Source organism: Ranitomeya variabilis, chromosome 2, assembly GCF_051348905.1.
Source record: "Ranitomeya variabilis isolate aRanVar5 chromosome 2, aRanVar5.hap1, whole genome shotgun sequence".
In the NCBI taxonomy this organism is placed as follows: Eukaryota; Metazoa; Chordata; class Amphibia; order Anura; family Dendrobatidae; genus Ranitomeya; species Ranitomeya variabilis.
In genome coordinates this window covers 297,837,017-297,855,738 of record NC_135233.1, presented here as the reverse complement: position 1 = coordinate 297,855,738, position 18,722 = coordinate 297,837,017, and the positions used below count along the sequence as shown (strand labels likewise).

The 18,722-nt window shown below is 44.4% G+C and overlaps 1 protein-coding gene across 1 annotated transcript in view; it reads left to right on the top strand.

Moving 5' to 3' along the window:
- The first annotated feature begins 2,248 nt into the window (after nucleotides 1-2,248).
- Nucleotides 2,249-18,722, top strand: part of SMARCA1 (SNF2 related chromatin remodeling ATPase 1) — a 116,853-nt gene continuing 100,379 nt past the window's right edge. The window contains exons 1-2 of the mRNA XM_077285121.1: nucleotides 2,249-2,524; nucleotides 6,821-6,907. Coding sequence (XP_077141236.1) covers nucleotides 2,456-2,524; nucleotides 6,821-6,907 — 156 coding nt within the window. The 5' untranslated portion in view covers nucleotides 2,249-2,455. The remainder of the gene's footprint in view (nucleotides 2,525-6,820; nucleotides 6,908-18,722) is intronic.

Sequence of the window (18,722 nt, the reverse complement as noted above, 5' to 3'; positions counted from 1 at the left end):
CCTCTCCAGAACTAGGTACCACACCACTCTCCCTCTCCAGCACACCACACTCCCTCTCCAGCACTAGGTAGAACACCACACTCACTCTCCAGAACTAGGTACCACACCACACTCCCTCTCCAGAACTAGGTACCATACCCCACTCCCTCTCCAGAACTAGGTAGCACACCACACTCCCTCTCCAACACTAGGTACCACACCACACTCCCTCTCCAGCACTAGGTACCACACCACACTCCCTCTCCAGCACTAGGTACCACAGCTCACTCACTCTCCAGCATAGCACACTCGCACTACAGCACAGTGCACTCACTCTCCAGCACAGTACGCTTGCTTTCCAGCACAGCACTCACCCTCCAGCACAGCACACACGTTCTTCAGCAATATGTAGCACACCACACACGCTCTCCAGCACTAGGAAGCACAGCATGCTCCCTCTCCAGCACTAGGCAGCACAGCACGTTCGCTCTTCAGCACTAGGCAGCACAGCACGCTCACTCTCCAGCACAGCACGCTCGCTCTCCAGCACTACGCAACACAGCATGCTCGTTTTCCAGCACAGCATTCTAGCTCTCCAGCACTAGGCAGCACAGCATGCTAGCTCTCCAGCACTAGGCAGCACAGCACTCACTCTTCAGCACTAGGTAGCACACCACATGCTCTCCAGCACTAGGCAGCACAGCATGCTCACTCTTCAGCACTAGGCAGCACAGCACACTCGCTCTCCAGCACTAGGCAGCACAGCACACTCGCTCTCCAGCACTATGTAGCACAGCATACTAGCTCTCCAGCACTAGGCAGCAGAGCACACTAGCTTTCCAGTACTAGGCAGCACAGCACGCTTGCTCTCCAGCACTAGGCAGCACAGCACACTCACTCTCAGCACATGACACTCTCCAGCACTAGGCAGCACAGCACGCTCACTCTCCAGCACAGGACACTCGCTCTCCAGCACTAGGCAGCACAGCACACTCACTCTCCAGCACAGAACACTTGCTCTCCAGCACTAGGCAGCACAGGACACTCGCTCTCCAGCACTAGGCAGCACAGCACACTCACTCTCAGCACAGGACACTCGCTCTCCAGCACTAGGCAGCACAGCACGCTCACTCTCCAGCACAGGACACTCGCTCTCCAGCACTAAGCAGCACAGCACACTCACTCTCCAGCACAGAACACTCGCTCTCCAGCACTAGGCAGCACAGGACACTCTCCAGCACTAGGCAGCACAGCACGCTCACTCTCCAGCATAGGACACTCGCTCTCCAGCACTAAGCAGCACAGCACACTCACTCTCCAGCACAGAACACTCGCTCTCCAGCACTAGGCAGCACAGGACATTCTCCAGCACTAGGCAGCACAGCACACTCACTCTCCAGCACAGAACACTCACTCTCCAGCACTAGGCAGCACAGGACACTCTCTCCAGCACTAGGCAGCACAGCTCGCTCACTCTCCAGCACAGGACACTCGCTCTCCAGCACTAGGCAGCACAGCACACTCGCTCTCCAGTACTAGGCAGCACAGCACACTCACTCTCAGCACTAGGCAGAACAGCACACTCACTCTCAGCACAGCACACTCGCTCTCCAGCACTAGGCAGCACAGCACGCTCACTCTCCAGCACAGGACACTCGCTCTCCAGCACTAGGCAGCACAGCACGCTCACTCTCCAGCACAGGACACTCGCTCTCCAGCACTAGGCAGCACAGCACACTCACTCTCCAGCACAGAACACTCGCTCTCCAGCACTAGGCAGCACAGAACACTCACTCTCCAGCACTAGGCAGCACAGCACGCTCGCTCTCCAGCACAGCATTCACTCTCCAGCACAGAACACTCGCTCTCCAGCACTAGGCAGCACAGAACACTCACTCTCCAGCACTAGGCAGCACAGCACGCTCGCTCTCCAGCACAGCACACTCACTCTCCAGCACTAGGCAGCACAGCACGCTCGCACTCCAGCACAGCACACTCACTCTCCAGCACAGCACACTCGCTCTCCAGCACTAGGCAGCACAGCACACTCACTCTCCAGCACTAGGCAGCACAGCACGCTCGCACTCCAGCACAGCACACTCACTCTCCAGCACAGCACACTCGCTCTCCAGCACTAGGCAGCACAGCACACTCCTGCTCTACAGACACAGGAAAATGACGAGTACAGAACAGAACCACATTAATACCACGTGACCAGACGCGCTGTATTCTGTATTGTCCCTCCGCAGCTCCCGTAGATCGCGGCTGTGTCTGGGATCCGAAGCGCGCTCCCGCCGTCCTCCTCCGCTCGCCCCCGTGTACTTTCCCGCCCTCTGCCTGTCACTGTCGGGGCAGTCGGTACCGTACGGCTGGGGGCGTGTTTCCCGCCACCTGATGTGACGTTATCTGTTTTACTTTATGGCGTTTTTATAGATTATCATCCCGGTAAAGTGAAGCGACAGCCCGGCGAGCAGTGATGGAGGAGATCCCTGACGAGGAGGTGCCCTCCACATCACGGGAGGACGCAGACACCACTGCCGAGGAGGTACGAGACCCGGCGGGAGGGAGGTCTCAGCCTCTGGACACATTTGTCGCTCTTTTCGTAATGCCGCGGTTCTGCGGTGACGGAAAATAGCGGCAAAAGATCCGCAAGCTGCTCCCCGTAACACCGGCACGAGTCCCGACTACTGCAACCTCCTGACAACCGGGACACGACCGCACTCAGCCCAGAGGCCGGCAGTGGCCTGCAGCACCCAATCACAGGTCGGCTTTCATGCCCTATCAAGCCATGGGAAGCTGAGAGCTGTGATGTGATTGGCTGCTGCACCTTATGCCTTCAGTGTACACTGCTGGTAACATACAGGCTAGGGGCCTTGTGACGGCCTCCTTAAAGGGGTTGTCCTGCCTTAGGCTACAAGCCTGCAGTTATTCTATAATATACGAATATTGTGCATTGTGAGAATTCTCCGGGAGAGAGGTCATATGGCCGTAAGAAGATATGCCTAATCATGGCCACAGTCTGACTAGAGGTGTCCGGCCTCACTCAGTACACTTATATTGTGAGGCCGCGCACGTCTAGTGATCGCCTGTATGTACAGCACATACTTGGGTTTCCTGGAGAATCCTGACTGTGAGCAGTGTGCGCACTGTGAGGATTCACAAGTCTGTAGTCGCAGCGCGACTGCAGACTTGTAGCCTGACAACCCCTTTAATGCAATCTTCTACTTTAAAGGGACCTTGTCATCAGATTTTTGTATCCCAAACTAATACCATCCATGTGAGGGCGCTGTAACGGGGAAGCGGGGCAGCAGAGCTGTAGGGCCAGTGTCCGCCCTCCTCACATGTGAAGGTCAGGGTGTGGTCAGCACGGTGGCGCCATTACATTGATACTATTTGGGGTAGAAAAAGAGAATGATGGGATATATAAAATAACATCCTATACTCCCCTCCTGGACCAGTGACACTCTTGCTCTTATTACTGTGTTCTTCACTTGCACTAGAGCGTCTACATTCAGAGGGAGCGTCACATGACCGCTGCAGCCAATCACTGGCTACTGACTGACCACAGCCTTTACATCCCCTCTGAGCTGACTTCTTCCACTTGCATGGAAAGTGAAGGCTGCAGCAGAGCAGACGCCACTGATTGATAGCAGTGGTACCTTGATGCTTGGAGACCGGCAGTCGACACCGCACCAAGACCAGAAAAGTGACCCCGCTCTGAAAATTGAGCTTAGCGTTTTTTAATCTCACCGTTCGTCTACTAATAAGTTTTAAAATATTGAAACACAAAGTTACCAAGTTTCCCTGAAAATAAGACAGGGAATTTTATTTATTTTTGCTATTAAAGATGGTGTTACGGCTTTTTTCCCATGGACAACAATCCACATTTCTTCTTGTACAAGAAAATCGACATTTCTTCAGATATATAATCTTGTAATCATACAAACACACTGTACACCCGTGCGGTACATACCGGCCTGTCTCAGTTCCTCTAGACTCCTGCCGTTAAAGGACCTTTTGGTGCAATTCTGGTCACATGACCGTGGTGCCACATAAGGTCCTCAAGCAGGTTTAAACTCAGAATAGAAATGCTGGGGGCTCCTAAGAGAGGAATTGCCCAGTTCTCCTCCCCCTAATGTTGGCCCTGAGTGTGAAGCTGGGGGTCGTTTTTGGAGTAGGGCTTGAAAAACCCTGCAAAAATCATGCTAGGGCTTATTTTTGGGGAAATGCGGTAGTTCTTCAGACGTCCATTTTTCTTGTACATAAAATAATCATTCTGATTGTCATTCGTATTGGGTCCATCACAATTTCTACCAGCAGGGATTTTTCTCATGCCAATAAAAACTGCACAGCTTCTCTTACCAATTGCAGTGTTTCATGCCGCCTGCACACGAGTGACGTTGTTTGCTGTCAGTGACTTTCACAGACCCATAGACTTGTATGGGTGCCTTGAAAAAAATTAACATGCTCCTGTGACTTATTTTGCGGACTTGTGAACAGCATAATAGAGTATAATGAGCAGCTGATCTATCTGTGAATAATTCAGATGGAACATATGTGTGATAAAGAGTACCTGTTACCCCACTGGGCTGCCCTGTTTAGTTAATGAGTCCCAGAATGGAGACTTTACCAAATATACATTATTGTCACAAGTGTCGCTAATGGCCCCTGAAAGGGCCTGAGATTATTGTAAAATCCCGCTCTGCATACCAGGGTCCCACAACCCTCCATGAGCGCGCAAGACCTTGTCCTTTGCAGTAATTCAGCGCTGTCATGTACTTGCTATCCTATTACCGAACCGTAATATCTTTACAGCAGTGACCATTTGATAACGGATTAGTAAAGTACACAATCGCTCACACATTACATCTGTTTTTAGAAGTGGCGCGCGCAATGTAGCATAGCAAAAAGTTGCAATTTTTAGTGTAAAATAAACAAATTGTGACTTCTTTACACCCCACAACTGTTATACGACCCTTGATAAATTCCCTCCCACCCACTAGGTATCTCTAGCTCTAAAATATGACATGAAAGCAAGTGGTCGGTCACACAACTTGTCTGCACGTTCTGCAGCACTTTTATCACAAGTTTTTTTTGCATGGATTTTGGCTAGGGAAAACATGGATGCCATACCAAATTTTGCGGAAATCAAGGTTTCCAAGCAAGTCCCTTTTTTTTTTAACAGGACATCGGTGTTGTTATTCACATTGTCATGTTTTTTTTCCCAGGACGGTTGATGAAAGGTGAACTATGGGTCACAGCAGGACATTAAAGACCCTCACACAAAACTTAAAGGGAATCTGTCAGTAGAATCAATCCCCCTAAGCATCTATATGGGCACGTGGGGCATAGGAAGCTGAATAACGTGATCACTAGATATATGCAATCGCATTTCTTATTCCAGAGAAATCCATGTTTTTCTTGTGTGTAAATGAGCTGTTCAGGACTATGGGCCGGACATAGATCTCCAGGGCTTATTTTAAATGAAAGGTGGATTTTCCAGTGTGATGGCCGCTCTCTGCTTCTCTGATCTCACTGCAGAGCTCAGTGGATAGTACTGCAGCCTTGCAGCGCTGGAGTCCTGGGTTCAAACCCCACCAAGGACAACATCTGCAAAGAGTTTGTATGTTCTCCCCATGTTTGCTTGGGTTTCCTCCGGGCTCTCCGGTTTCCTCCCACATTCCAAAGATGACATACTGATAGGGAATTTAGATTGTGAGACCCATCGGGGACAGCGATGATAATGTGTGCAAACTGTAAAGCGTTGCAGAATATGTTAGCGCTATATAAAAATAAAGGTTATTATACTTCAATCTCTCAGGCAGACAGGGCTGCAGAAAATGTTTGTAATGAGACAAACTTCAGTTCTGCTCCCCTGATTTACATGTCTCGTACTGATAAAGCCCCGTCATTTACAATAATCTCCGGAGTCAGATTCTTGTACAAATCAGTGTCCGGCCCATAGATCTTAACAGCGCATTAATATATAAGAAATATGAGGATTTCTGTGGAATAAGACATCAGATCACTGGTATCCTTTTATTCAGCTTCTTCTGACCTGCCCATGTAGACAGCTTAGGAGGGGTGATAGTACTGACAGGTTCCTTTTTTAATTTAAAGAGTGCTACAAAAAGTTTTAGTACCATAAAACACAAATCAGTATGGTCCAATCCAGGATCCAGCACTAGAAAATTATTGTGGAGAAAGCCTGATTATTATTTATTATTTTTTTTTTAAACCACTGTTAAAGGGGTTGTCCACTACTATTGGTGTCAAACACTCAGATCGATTGAACCCTTTAAAGCAGAGTTACACGACTTTCATCCCTGGGATCATCTGTGCACTGCTGGTGTCTCATAGACCACGCTTCTTTGTGTCTGGTGGCTTCTTAAATGTATTTTGAAGTCAGAGAGGAGTGGTGCATAGAAAGGGGATTGGTAAGAATTAATGGTGCAAGGTATAACCATCCTTAGCAACCAGGCAATCCCCACATGTACTTATGCTGGCTAACAGATGTAAATTATTCAGCTGCGGCAAGAAAAACTAAATCTCCGAGCACTAAAAAATACTCATAGGTCACCCGAGCATGCTCGAGTAACGAGTATATTTGCTCATCACTAGTGCACACCTTCGCTTCAGTATGGTGCCCCAGTAAGATCATTACTGACTCCGAACCCTGCAGCCTTCTGTAAGTATATGGCTGTATCAGACGGTGCAGAATCAGAATATTAGTTTCTTCCATCCACCACTCCATCACGGATCGCCTCATGAGGAAATGTTTTGTGTTCGTGTATTGTAGCCATGACGTGTGTAATCACTTGTCCCATTTATTCTGTCCTAGAAAACTGATCCTCCCTTTCAACTGAAGCTTCCTCCAAAAGCTCAGCGTCCTGAAAAGGAAGTGGATCCAGAGTATGAAGAAAAGATGGTAAGCAGTGCGCTGCCAGGATAACAGACGTGTAGTGCGCCGCTGAGTAAAGGCCTAAAGTCACACAATGGCAGGATGTTACCAGGGAAGTGAGCGATGGAGCTGTCATCTGCTCCATGTGTATCCCCGCAGGCTGCCACCCCTCCTACTGCTGCCAGTGGGGTAAATGTTGGGCCGGTAATATTGTGAAGAATATTAGAGGAGAGCATTAGGAATGAAGCCTGACCCCAGCACCACAGTATAACCATACTGATAGCAGTAAATCACAGCACGCCCTTCATAGACTGTAGTCAGACGTGATGTAGGGTTGTCACCTAGGAAAAGTAGACTAGTAACAGGGAGCGAAACCTTGAGGACAACGTGGGGGGTTATAAGTTTGTGAAGAACACTAATTGGAGATGCTGTAATACATGGAGCAGAGCGTGGCACGGCGTCGTGGAGGAAGGCATGACACGGATCGCACTGAATAACGCCGAGTACAAAGCGCCGGTGTCTTGTGTGGCACTAAATGGTCGCTTGTGGTGTATTGCTATGTATTATACATTTGCTTCAGTCTCTTGTGCCATTTGTGCATTTTTATTACATTTGTGACAATCCAGATGACGTCTTCTGTTGAGTTGAAGGGCTTCAACCCCCCAAAAAAAACAATGTAGCACTGTGTATAAATAAAGCTGTTGTAACGTTCTGTGTCTTTACTTTTATTACTATGGTGGTCAGTATGTGTGGTCAATATTCTCTTATTGGGGGAGGAAAAAGTGTTCCATGACGTGCAGCGTGTATTTTGGACACTTTTATGCCTTCTCAGTGTGAGGTTGTGTCCTCACCGTAAGATGGAGTGGTTTAGCCAAAAGAAAACAAAAAAAATGAGACCTAAGGCTGCAGTCACATATGTGACACGTCCAAATGCTTCCTGTGGCATCCATTTTTCACTGTGATAAATGTGAATAAAAATGAGGACTTCCAGGGACCTGTGTCTTGACTTGGAAGCAAGCAGATGTGGAGATTCTGCAGGTTAAAAAACACATGTAATCCGCACATGACTGAATCAAGAGTTTTGTCAAAGCCAAAGAACAGGAATTATAAAAAACAAAGCAAATTTATTTAAAACATGGCACACCAACAAGTGACAAACAGCAGCATTATAAACACAACCTAATTTACCTAAGGCCACGTGCACACCTTCAGTATCTGTCAGCCCAAACAGGAGTGGGGGATAAATCCAGAAGTGGGGACGTGTTTCTATTATATCCTCCTATTGTTCCACTCCTGGTCTTGGTTTACAAATACTGATATAACGTACTGACCGTGTGAACGTGGCCTGATAGTTGCAGAAATTCTCCAGAAAATTTACAACATCAAAATCTCATTGTGGGAACGGCAGCGTATCCATAGCTTAAAATGAGAAAAATGTAGTAACAAAAGTTCTGACTATGTTTTGTCAGGTTTACATTGTATTATGTTATTTTGGTTCCCCCGCAAAAATGTATGCGAAAACTTCCATGTTTTTCTCCATTATTCTTAGTGGGTGACTGAATTGAAACTTTAAGCAGTACACTTCCGTACAACTAAATCATATGTTTTCCTGCTTGTACCATTAAAATCTAGTTAAAAAAAAGAATAATAATAAAAATATCTGGAAGTAGGTGTTTTATAACTTGAAATTCAGACAGTAGTTCGCCGTATACTTGCATATACAGCTCTGGCAAAAATGAAAGAGACCCCCACATCACAACCCTGTCATTGGCAGCCCAATCTCCAAGCCTGAACCCCATTGAAAACCTCTGGAATGTAATCAAGAGGATGATGGATAGTCACAAGCCATCAATCAAGGAAGAACTGCTTACATTTTTGCGCCAGGATATATAAAATATTGATTTCTGAACTCTTCCTGAGTTAAAACATTAGTATTGTTTCTAAATGATTATGAACTTGCTTTCTTTGCACTATTTGAGGTCTGAAAGCACTTTTTTTTAATTTTTTTTTTATTTTGACCATTTTTCTTTTTCAGAAAAAAACAAACAAAATGTATTGCTTGGAAATTCGGACATTCGTTGTCAGAAGTTTATAGAATACTAGATGGTGGCCCGATTCTAACGCATCGGGTATTCTAGAATATGTATGTAAATAGCAGCCTCATAGTATATAGCACAGGCCACGTACCAAACAGTATATAACATTGCCCACGCAGTATATAACACTGCCCACGTAGTTTAAAACACTGCCCACGCAGTATATAGCACAGCCCACGCAGTATATAGCACAGCCCACGTAGTATATTGCCCAGCCACGTAGTAAATAACAGCCATGAAGTATGTAGCACAGCCACGTAGTATATTGCCCAGCCACGTAGTATATAGCACAGCCCACGTACTATATTGGCCAGCCACGTAGTATATTGCACAGACACGTCGTATATTGCCCAGCCACATAGTATATTGCATAGACACGTAGTATATTGCACAGACACGTAGTATATAGCACAGACACGAAGTATATTGGCCAGCCAAGTAGTATATTGCACAGACATGTAGTATATTGCCCAGCCACATAATATATTGCCCAGACACGTAGTATATTGCCCAGACGCGTAGTATATTGCCCAGCCACGTAGTATATTGCCCAGCGACGTAGTATATAGCACAGACACATAGTATATAGCACAGACACGTATATTGCACAGCCACGTAGTATATAGCACAGCCACGTAGTACGTGGTAGCACAGCCACGTAGTATATTGCACAGCCACGTAGTATATTGCACAGACACGTAGTATATAGCACAGACACGTATATAGCACAGACACATAGTATATTGCCCAGCCATGTAGTATATAGCACAGCCACGTAGTATATAGCACAGAGGCGTAGTATATAACACTGCCCATGCAGTATACAACACAGGTCACGTAGTATAGAGCACAGCGATGTAGTATATTGCCCAGCCACGTAATATATACCACAGCCACGTAGTGTATAGCACAGCCCATATAGTATATAGCACAGAGACGCAGTATATAACAAAGCCCACGCAGTATCTAACATAGCCCACGTAGTATATAGCAATGTGGGCACCATATCCCTGTTAAAAAAAATTAAAATAAAAAATAGTGATATACTCACCCTCTGTCGGCCCCCGGATCCAGCCGAGGCGTTTACCGATGCTCCTCGCGACGCTCCGGTCCCAAGAGTGCATTGTGGTCTCGCGAGATGACGTAGCGGTCTTGCGAGACCGCTACGTCATCATTTTGCGAGACCGCAATGCATGGACCGGTCACCGGAGCGTCGCGAGGAGCGGGAAAGGCCTCGGCTGGATCCGGGGGCCCAAGGAAGGTGAGTATATAATGATTTTTTATATTTTTAACATTAGATCTTTTTACTATTGATGCCGCATAGGCCGCATCAATAGTAAAAGGTTGGTCACACAGGGTTAATAGCAGCGTTAACGGAGTGCGTTACCCGTGGCATAACGCAGTCCGTTAACGCCATTAACCCTGTGTGAGCGCTGACTGGGGGGGGGGAGAGTATGGAGCGGGTACTGATGGCAGGGGAGTAGGGAGGGACTAATTCTCGGCCGGACTGTGCCCGTCGCTGATTGGTCGCGGCCTGATGGCCGTGACCAATCAGCGACGCGGGGTTTCCGGGACAGACAGACGGAAGTGACCCTTAGGCAATTATATAGTAGAAAAGAACAATTTACATTTTACTCAAAAATATACCTATAAAATCAGACAAACTGAACATTTTGCAATGGTCTCTTAATTTTTGCCAGAGCTGTATGTTTTTGGTGTGTTGGTCTTATGCAGATGTACAGATATAATCACGCCTGCTAGTTACAAAGATGGCCATGTAGGAACACAGAACTCTAATTAAATACTTTGTCACTCGCTCTGTCTGTTGAGCCGGATATCATCCTGTGCCCCACAATGTATGTTTCTTTATTCATAAGGATGATGCATAAGGAACAGATTCATGCCTCGTCCACGTGATGGCGCCATACTGCACAGCGCTGTACTGGGTGCCATTAATCACAGTCTATCCTGCCGCATAGGTTCCTTCATATGTTCCATCCGGTGAACCCTACATAAAACTTTTGCTCTATACAACAGTACAGTATAGTATATACAACATTTTTACCACCAAAATTTAGTTTTGGCTCCAGATTCAACAAGTAAAAATGGCACCACAATTTGTCCTACAATTTTTTTCCGAACTTGGCAATACCCCATTTGTGACTACAGTACTGCTTAGCCACATGGTGAGACTCGGCAGGGATGGAGCGCCATTTGCCTCTGGGAGCTCAGATTTTCCTAGAACAGTTTGCGGACTCCATATACAGTGCCCATAAGTTCTAGAAGAGCAGAATCCCTCCTCAACTGACCCCATTTTGGAAACTATATCCCTATTGGGAATTTATCTACAGGTGTAGTGACGATTTTGACTCCATGGGTGTTTTCCAGAGACAAGCAGCAACGAATGTTGCTGAGTGAAAAATTCAAACTGCTATTGTAGGGACCAGTACTCTGTAGTGACCAGTACGCTATGCCCAGCTTATGCTTCTGGAGACATGCCCCCGTAAATTAGGCAGGCTCTCATTGCTTCAGAAATGCCAAACATGTGGACGATCTAAGTGGTTTAGGTAGGCTGTGGGGCTCAGAAGGGAGGGGGCATTTGCTGAATTTCTTTTGGTGGGTGAGGAGCCATTTTGCTTTTCCAGAGCCTTTGTGCTATCAGTAACGTGGAAGTCCCTATATTTCCGTTAACAGATGATGGACCTGAGTGAGGGCTTGCTTTTTTTTGTGGAGTAGAAGCTTTTGTTAGGAACAGTTTACATAATGTTTAGGATCACATGTATCCGTCACACTATGCTGAGCACTTTGGGGTTTCTATCTAAATCTCTGAGTGGCGTGGTTCAGATGAAACAATCAAAGGATTCATTCACTATAATGAGGCAGAAGAATTACTCTGGACTCGTCTGGCCTCTGTTCAGCGGTGTACTTCTTTTCAGAAGTGCACAAAACTGTGGCCGACCGCACATTTATGAACTGAAAAGAGACACTGTCGGATCACAGGTCCTATGGCGTCCACAGTACCTCCATCTGCCTCATTATAGGAAATCTTCCGCCGACTGTTACGTCTCAATCACTTATATCAGAAATGTACGCGGAAACTGTGATTTAAGCGCTCAGCACTGAGTGCAGGATGAATGTGAGCCAAGCTTTACTTCGATTTTTGGGAGGCAGAATGAACAAATCAACAGCAGGTGAAGAATTGGTTTTATTTATTTTTTATGCTATTCCCCGCCCTGTGCAAGTGACTAGACAGCCTTATTCTTTGGATTGGTGCGATACCAGATTTATACTGTTTTTTGTGTTTGGCTGCTGTCACGCTCTAAAAGACGCTTTTTATTGCTTAGCATCACCATATTTTGAGAGCTATAATTTATCCATATTTTGGCCGACGGAGTCATGTGTTGGCTTGTTTTTTGCTGTAAGAGTTGATGTTTTTATTGGTATCATTTTCAGATGCATGATTTTTTTATTGCTTTCTATTCCAATTTTTGGGAGGCAGAATTAACAAAAAAAAGCAATTCAGGATTTTTTTAATGTAGTTCGGCGTGTGGTAAAATTGATAAGGCAGCTTTATTCTTCGGGTCAGTATGATTACAGCGATACCACATTTATATTTTTTTACTGTTTTGGTGCTTTTACACAAAAACTTTTATTTTTGCATCCCTTTATTCTGAGCGATATAAGGGTATGTGAACAAGTTGCGGATTCCATTGCGGAGTTTTCTGCAGAATCTGCAGATAAAATGACCTGCATTTTACTTGCGGATTTCCTGAGGGTTTTCTGTGGATTTTGTGCCGATTTTGCCTACGTTTTTACACCTGCGGATTCCGATAATGGAATAGGTGTAAAACGCTGTGGATTCCGCACAAAGAATTGACATGCTGTGGAAAATAAACCGCTGCGTTTCTGTGCGGAATTTTTTTCAGCATGTGCACTGCGGGTTTAGTTTTCCATAGGTTTACATGGTACTGTACACCGCATGGAAAACTGCTGCGGATCTGCAGCCAAATCCGCAACGTGTGCACATAGCCTGTTTTATTTTGCCGCTGATGGAGCTGTATGGTGGCTTGCTTTTTTGTGGGACAAGATGACGTTTTCAGTGGTACCACGTTTATTTATATTCGTCTTTTTGATCGCGTTTTATTCTACTTTTTGTTCAGCGGTATGATTTTAAAGCATTGTTTTTCATTTTTATTTTTATAGTGTTCACTAAAGGGATTAACTAGTGGGACAGTTTTAGAGCTCATTTCCACTTGCGAGAGAAAAAACGGTCCGATTTACCGAAAAAACGGAGGTAAATCATGCGATTGTCATGCGAGTGTCATGCAATTTTTTATCGCAACATCCATATGACATCCGTATTGCTGTCCGATTTTTACGCACCGGTGTCCTTTGAAAAGCCGGCAAATCAGTGCTGTGTACAGTAAAATCACACTGACAGGTTAGAATAGAAAAGATAGAATAGATATATACACATAGAATCGGTATAAATACATATATATGTCAGTGACAGACACACACACACACATATATATATATATATATATATATATATATATATATATATATATATATATATTTGTCTAAGGGTTTTTCTGTCTGTCTGTCCCGTTTATTCATTTGCTGATTGGTCGAGGCCGCCTGGGCCTCGACCAATCAGCGACGGGCACAGTATCGACGTAGAAATCTCGCGTCTCTGATTGGTCGAGGCCTGGCGGCCTCGACCAATCAGCGATGGGCATAGCATGGCGACGATGATGTCATAATGGAAATCCCGCGTCTCTGATTGGTCGAGGCCGCCAGGCCTCGACCAATCCGCGACGGGCACAGTATCGACGTAGATGTCATAATGGTTGCCATGGCGACGATGATGTCAAAAAGGTTGCCTCGACCAATCAGCGACGGGCACAGTCGGAATCATCATTGTCCATATACTACGGGGGCATGCATATTCTAGAATACCCGATGCGTTAGAATCGGGCCACAATCTAGTATATATATATATATATATATATATATCAAAAAAGAGGCAGCACTCCATTGTTCAAGTGAAACATGTGGTAGGTTTAATCGACCCACATTGCCCGGCTATGTGGGTTGATTAAACCTACCACATGTTTCACTTGAACAATGGAGTGCTGCCTCTTTTTTGAGTCTCTGTGAACCTGGTGCAATCGTTGGACTGTTTGCCTGGGGCCTTGCACCCGAAGATAAGTACAAGTGTAGTGCTGTTCCTTTTTCTTTTTACTATATATATATATATATATATATATATATATATATATATATATATATAATGCAGCACTAGATAGCAGAAAAGCCGGCAATTGAATTACCGGCTTTTCTGCTATCTAGCGCTGCATTTTTTCCGTGATTTAACCCTTTATTTTAACAGCTAGAGCCCCCAAATTTAGCACACAGAAACTTCTAACAGTAGTGTGGAATATGTAAAAAAATAAGGGATATGAAATGGTTTACTGTATGTAAACCATGTGTCATATCATGTCGAGTTTGGGAAGGAGATAGCAAAAGTCGGCAATTGAATTACCAGCTTTTCTGCTATCTAGCGCTATATGAAATGTAAATATATGTATCTACTATATAATTGTCTAAGGGTCACTTCCGTCTTTCTGTCCTTCTGTCTGTCACGGATATTCATTGGTCGCAGCCTCTGTCTGTCATGGAAATCCAAGTCGCTGATTGGGCAAAACGCCCACGACCATTGCCACGACCAATCAGCGACGGCCGTAGTCTGGCAGCGAAATGGCCGCTGCTTTACTGCCCTGCAGTCAGCACTGAGCGCTCACACAGGGTTAATGCCAGCGTTAACGGACCGCGGTAACGCACTCCGTTAACGCAGCTATTAACCCTGTGTGACCAACTTTTTACTATTGATACTGCATATACAGCATCAATAGTAAGAAGATCTAATGTTACAAATAATAATAATAATAAAAAAGGTTATTCTCACCTTTTGACGTCGCGCGCTGTCCTCGGCAGTGCAAGCCGTAGGTTCCGGTGCCAAGGATGCTATGCGAGAAGGACCTTCCATGACGTCACAGTCATGTGACCGCGACGTCATCACAGGTCCTGCGCTCATACCAACCCTGGGACCGGAAGCTGCCGCGTGCACCGCACACAGGCGCCAGGACTTCAAGGGGCCTTCGGAAGGTGAGTATATGTTTATTTTTTATTTTAAGTCTTTTTTAACCACGCATATAGTGCCCATATTGCTATATACTACGTGGGCTGTGTTACATACTGCGTGGGCTCTGTTATATACTACATCTCTGTGCTATATACTATGTAGCTGGGCAATATACATTGTGACTGCAATATACTATGTGGCTGTGCAATATACTACGTGCTCTGTGTTATATACTACGTAGCTGTACAATATACTATGTGGCTGTGTCAATTCTGTTATATACTGTGTCGACTGCAATATACTACGTGGCTCTGTTATATACTGCGTGGCTGCAATATACTACATAGCTATGCAATATACTACGTGGCTATGTTATATACTACGTGGCTCTGCTATATACTACGTCGCTGACCAATATACTACATAGCTGTGCAGTACACTACGTAGCTGTGCAATACACTACGTGGCTGTGCAATATACTACGTGGCTGTGCAATATACTACGTGCCTGTGCAATATACTACGTGGCTCTACAATATACTACGTGGCTATGTTATATACTACGTGGCTCTGCTATATACTACGTGGCTCTGCTATATACTACGTGGCTGACCAATATACTACATACCTGTGCAATACACTACGTGGCTGTTATATACTACGTGGCTGTGTTATATACTACATAGCTCTGCTATATACTACGTACTCTGTGTTACATACTACGTAGCTCTGTTATATACTATGTAGCTATGTTATATACTACGTCGGTTGTGTTATATACTACGTCACTGTGCAGTATAGTACGTCGCTTGTGCTATATACTACCTACATATTCTAGAATACCCGATGTTAGAATTGGGCCACCATCTAGTATGTATGTATATATATATATATATATATATATATATATATATATATATATATATATATATATATATATACACTCACCGGCCACTTTATCAGGTACACCATGCTAGTAACGGGTTGGACCCCCTTTTGCCTTCAGAACTGCCTCAATTCTTCGTGGCATAGATTCAACAAGGTGCTGGAAGCATTCCTCAGAGATTTTGGTCCATATTGACATGATGGCATCACACAGTTGCCGCAGATTTCTCGGCTGCACATCCCAAAGATGCTCCATACAAGGCAGGATGGATCCATGCTTTCATGTTGTTTACGCCAAATTCTGACCCTACCATCCGAATGTCGCAGCAGAAATCGAGACTCATCAGACCAAGCAACGGTTTTCCAATCTTCTACTGTCCAATTTCGATGAGCTTGTGCAAATTGTAGCCTCAGTTTCCTGTTCTTAGCTGAAAGGAGTGGTACCCGGTGTGGTCTTCTGCTGCTGTAGCCCATCTGCCTCAAAGTTCGACGCACTGTGCGTTCAGAGATGCTCTTAGGCCTACCTTGGTTGTAACGGGTGGCGATTTGAGTCACTGTTGCCTTTCTATCAGCTCGAACCAGTCTGCCCATTCTCCTCTGACCTCTGGCATCAACAAGGCATTTCCGCCCACAGAACTGCTGCTCACTGGATTTTTTTTCTTTTTCGGACCATTCTCTGTAAACCCTAGAGATGGTTGTGCGTGAAAATCCCAGTAGATCAGCAGTTTCTGAAATACTCAGACCAGCCCTTCTGGCACCAACAACCATGCCACGTTCAAAGGCACTCAAATCACCTTTCTTCCCCATACTGATGCTCGGTTTGAACTGCAGGAGATTGTCTTGACCATGTCTACACGCCTAAATGCACTGAGTTGCCGCCATGTGATTGGCTGATTAGAAATTAAGTGTTAACAAGAAGTTGGACAGGTGTACCTAATAAAGTGGCCGGTGAGTGTATATGTATATATATATATATATATATATATATATATATATATATATATATATATATATATATATATATATATATATATATATATATATATATATATATATATATATATATATATATATATGTGTCTCGCTGTTATAAATATATAGATGGAGATATATATATATAATATAGACTGTATATATGTTTTTACGAATATTTGAGGCCATGGATTCATTCTATGTCGATTTTGCAAGCCGGCGAAAAAATCTCGCCGTACGGATGCCACACGGATAATTTTTGGAGAAAAAAATCGCATCCTCGCATTGAATACGGATCACTGTTCAGGAAATTTTCTGCGTATCTCGGCCATCAAAAACGGACCGTATTTTTATACGTTGTGTGTGACTCCGGCCTTAGAGGAAAAGTATAATAGAAACATGTGCACCACTTCTGCATTTATCACCCACTCCTGGTTTTGGCTTACAAATACTGATGTAAAATACTGACCAAATGCTGCTAGTGTGACGGCAGCCTAAGAGAAATAGATCAGCAATTGGACTTCATGAAATGAGTAAAAATAGGCCTGTCCACATGGGACCTACATTCAGAAAAACAAATCATTTCCCAGTGTGAGATCAGGTAGATTTCTTCATCTGATGTTTTTAACTACAATGCTATGCATAAGCAAGCATATTAATATTAATACTACTACTACCACTAATAATATATTAAGGTGAATAAAAGTCAGATCTAGCAATTGAAAGATGAGATGGTGTAGCGATACCCCATGGCTGCTCTCCTTTCTCTATGCTGGGTTAAACATATGCGACAAGGGAAGATGTCCGGGTTTTAGATTAATACACGTAATTATATTAATAATTTGTCCATTTATAGTAATGAGAAAAAAACCCCAGGAGATCAGACTGTATTAAGTGAACTGTCGGTGTACAATATCAAGAAAGCAGGGAGGGGAAAGAACCGACCAAAGATAGTCCCCGAACACAAAGTAATAGTAACAAAAAAGTAATTTATTAGGAACAGGTAGTAACATGGGTATCAAACCAATGTTGGGAGCTATCTGTAAAATGTACACACATGTATACACTAAGATGAGCACGGTCTCAAAAAACTCCCTTGCTTACCTATATTATGATATGTCACCTTTCTTCTTAACAAAATAAGGAATTGACTTACGGCACTTGCACTTTATATTCCTCCATAGATAATATATATGTTTTTTTTAGTATTGATGCATTTTTTCATATGTCTATGGTAACACATATTATATGATATTACTGATGACTATCCTTCCATAAGGGTAATTGTACCGGGTGCAGCGTCCGTGATTTTGTATGTGTAATCTTGGCGGATAGCTCCCAACATTGGTTTGATACCCATGTTACTACCTGTTCCTAATAAATTACTTTTTTGTTACTATTACTTTGTATTTGGGGACTATTTTTGGTCGGTTCTTTCCCCTCCCTGCTTTCTCTATGCTGGGCTGTATATAATGGCCAATCTAATAAGGCGACCATTATAAAATGGGAAAGATACCGCATGCTGTGCCAGGTGAGACGATGTGTAGTATGTGCTGCCCTCTGGTGGTACAAAGCAAAACTTCCAAAAAAGAGATCTAAAAACCCTGCCTAATTATATTCATTGATGGCATGTTTAGCAGATATGTCATCAATATATGAATGATGGGTACCTTCAATAATGTCTCAAACAAAGGAGCAACGTCCCCAAAAAGTTGGTCTTAATGACATTGCATTAAGGACTG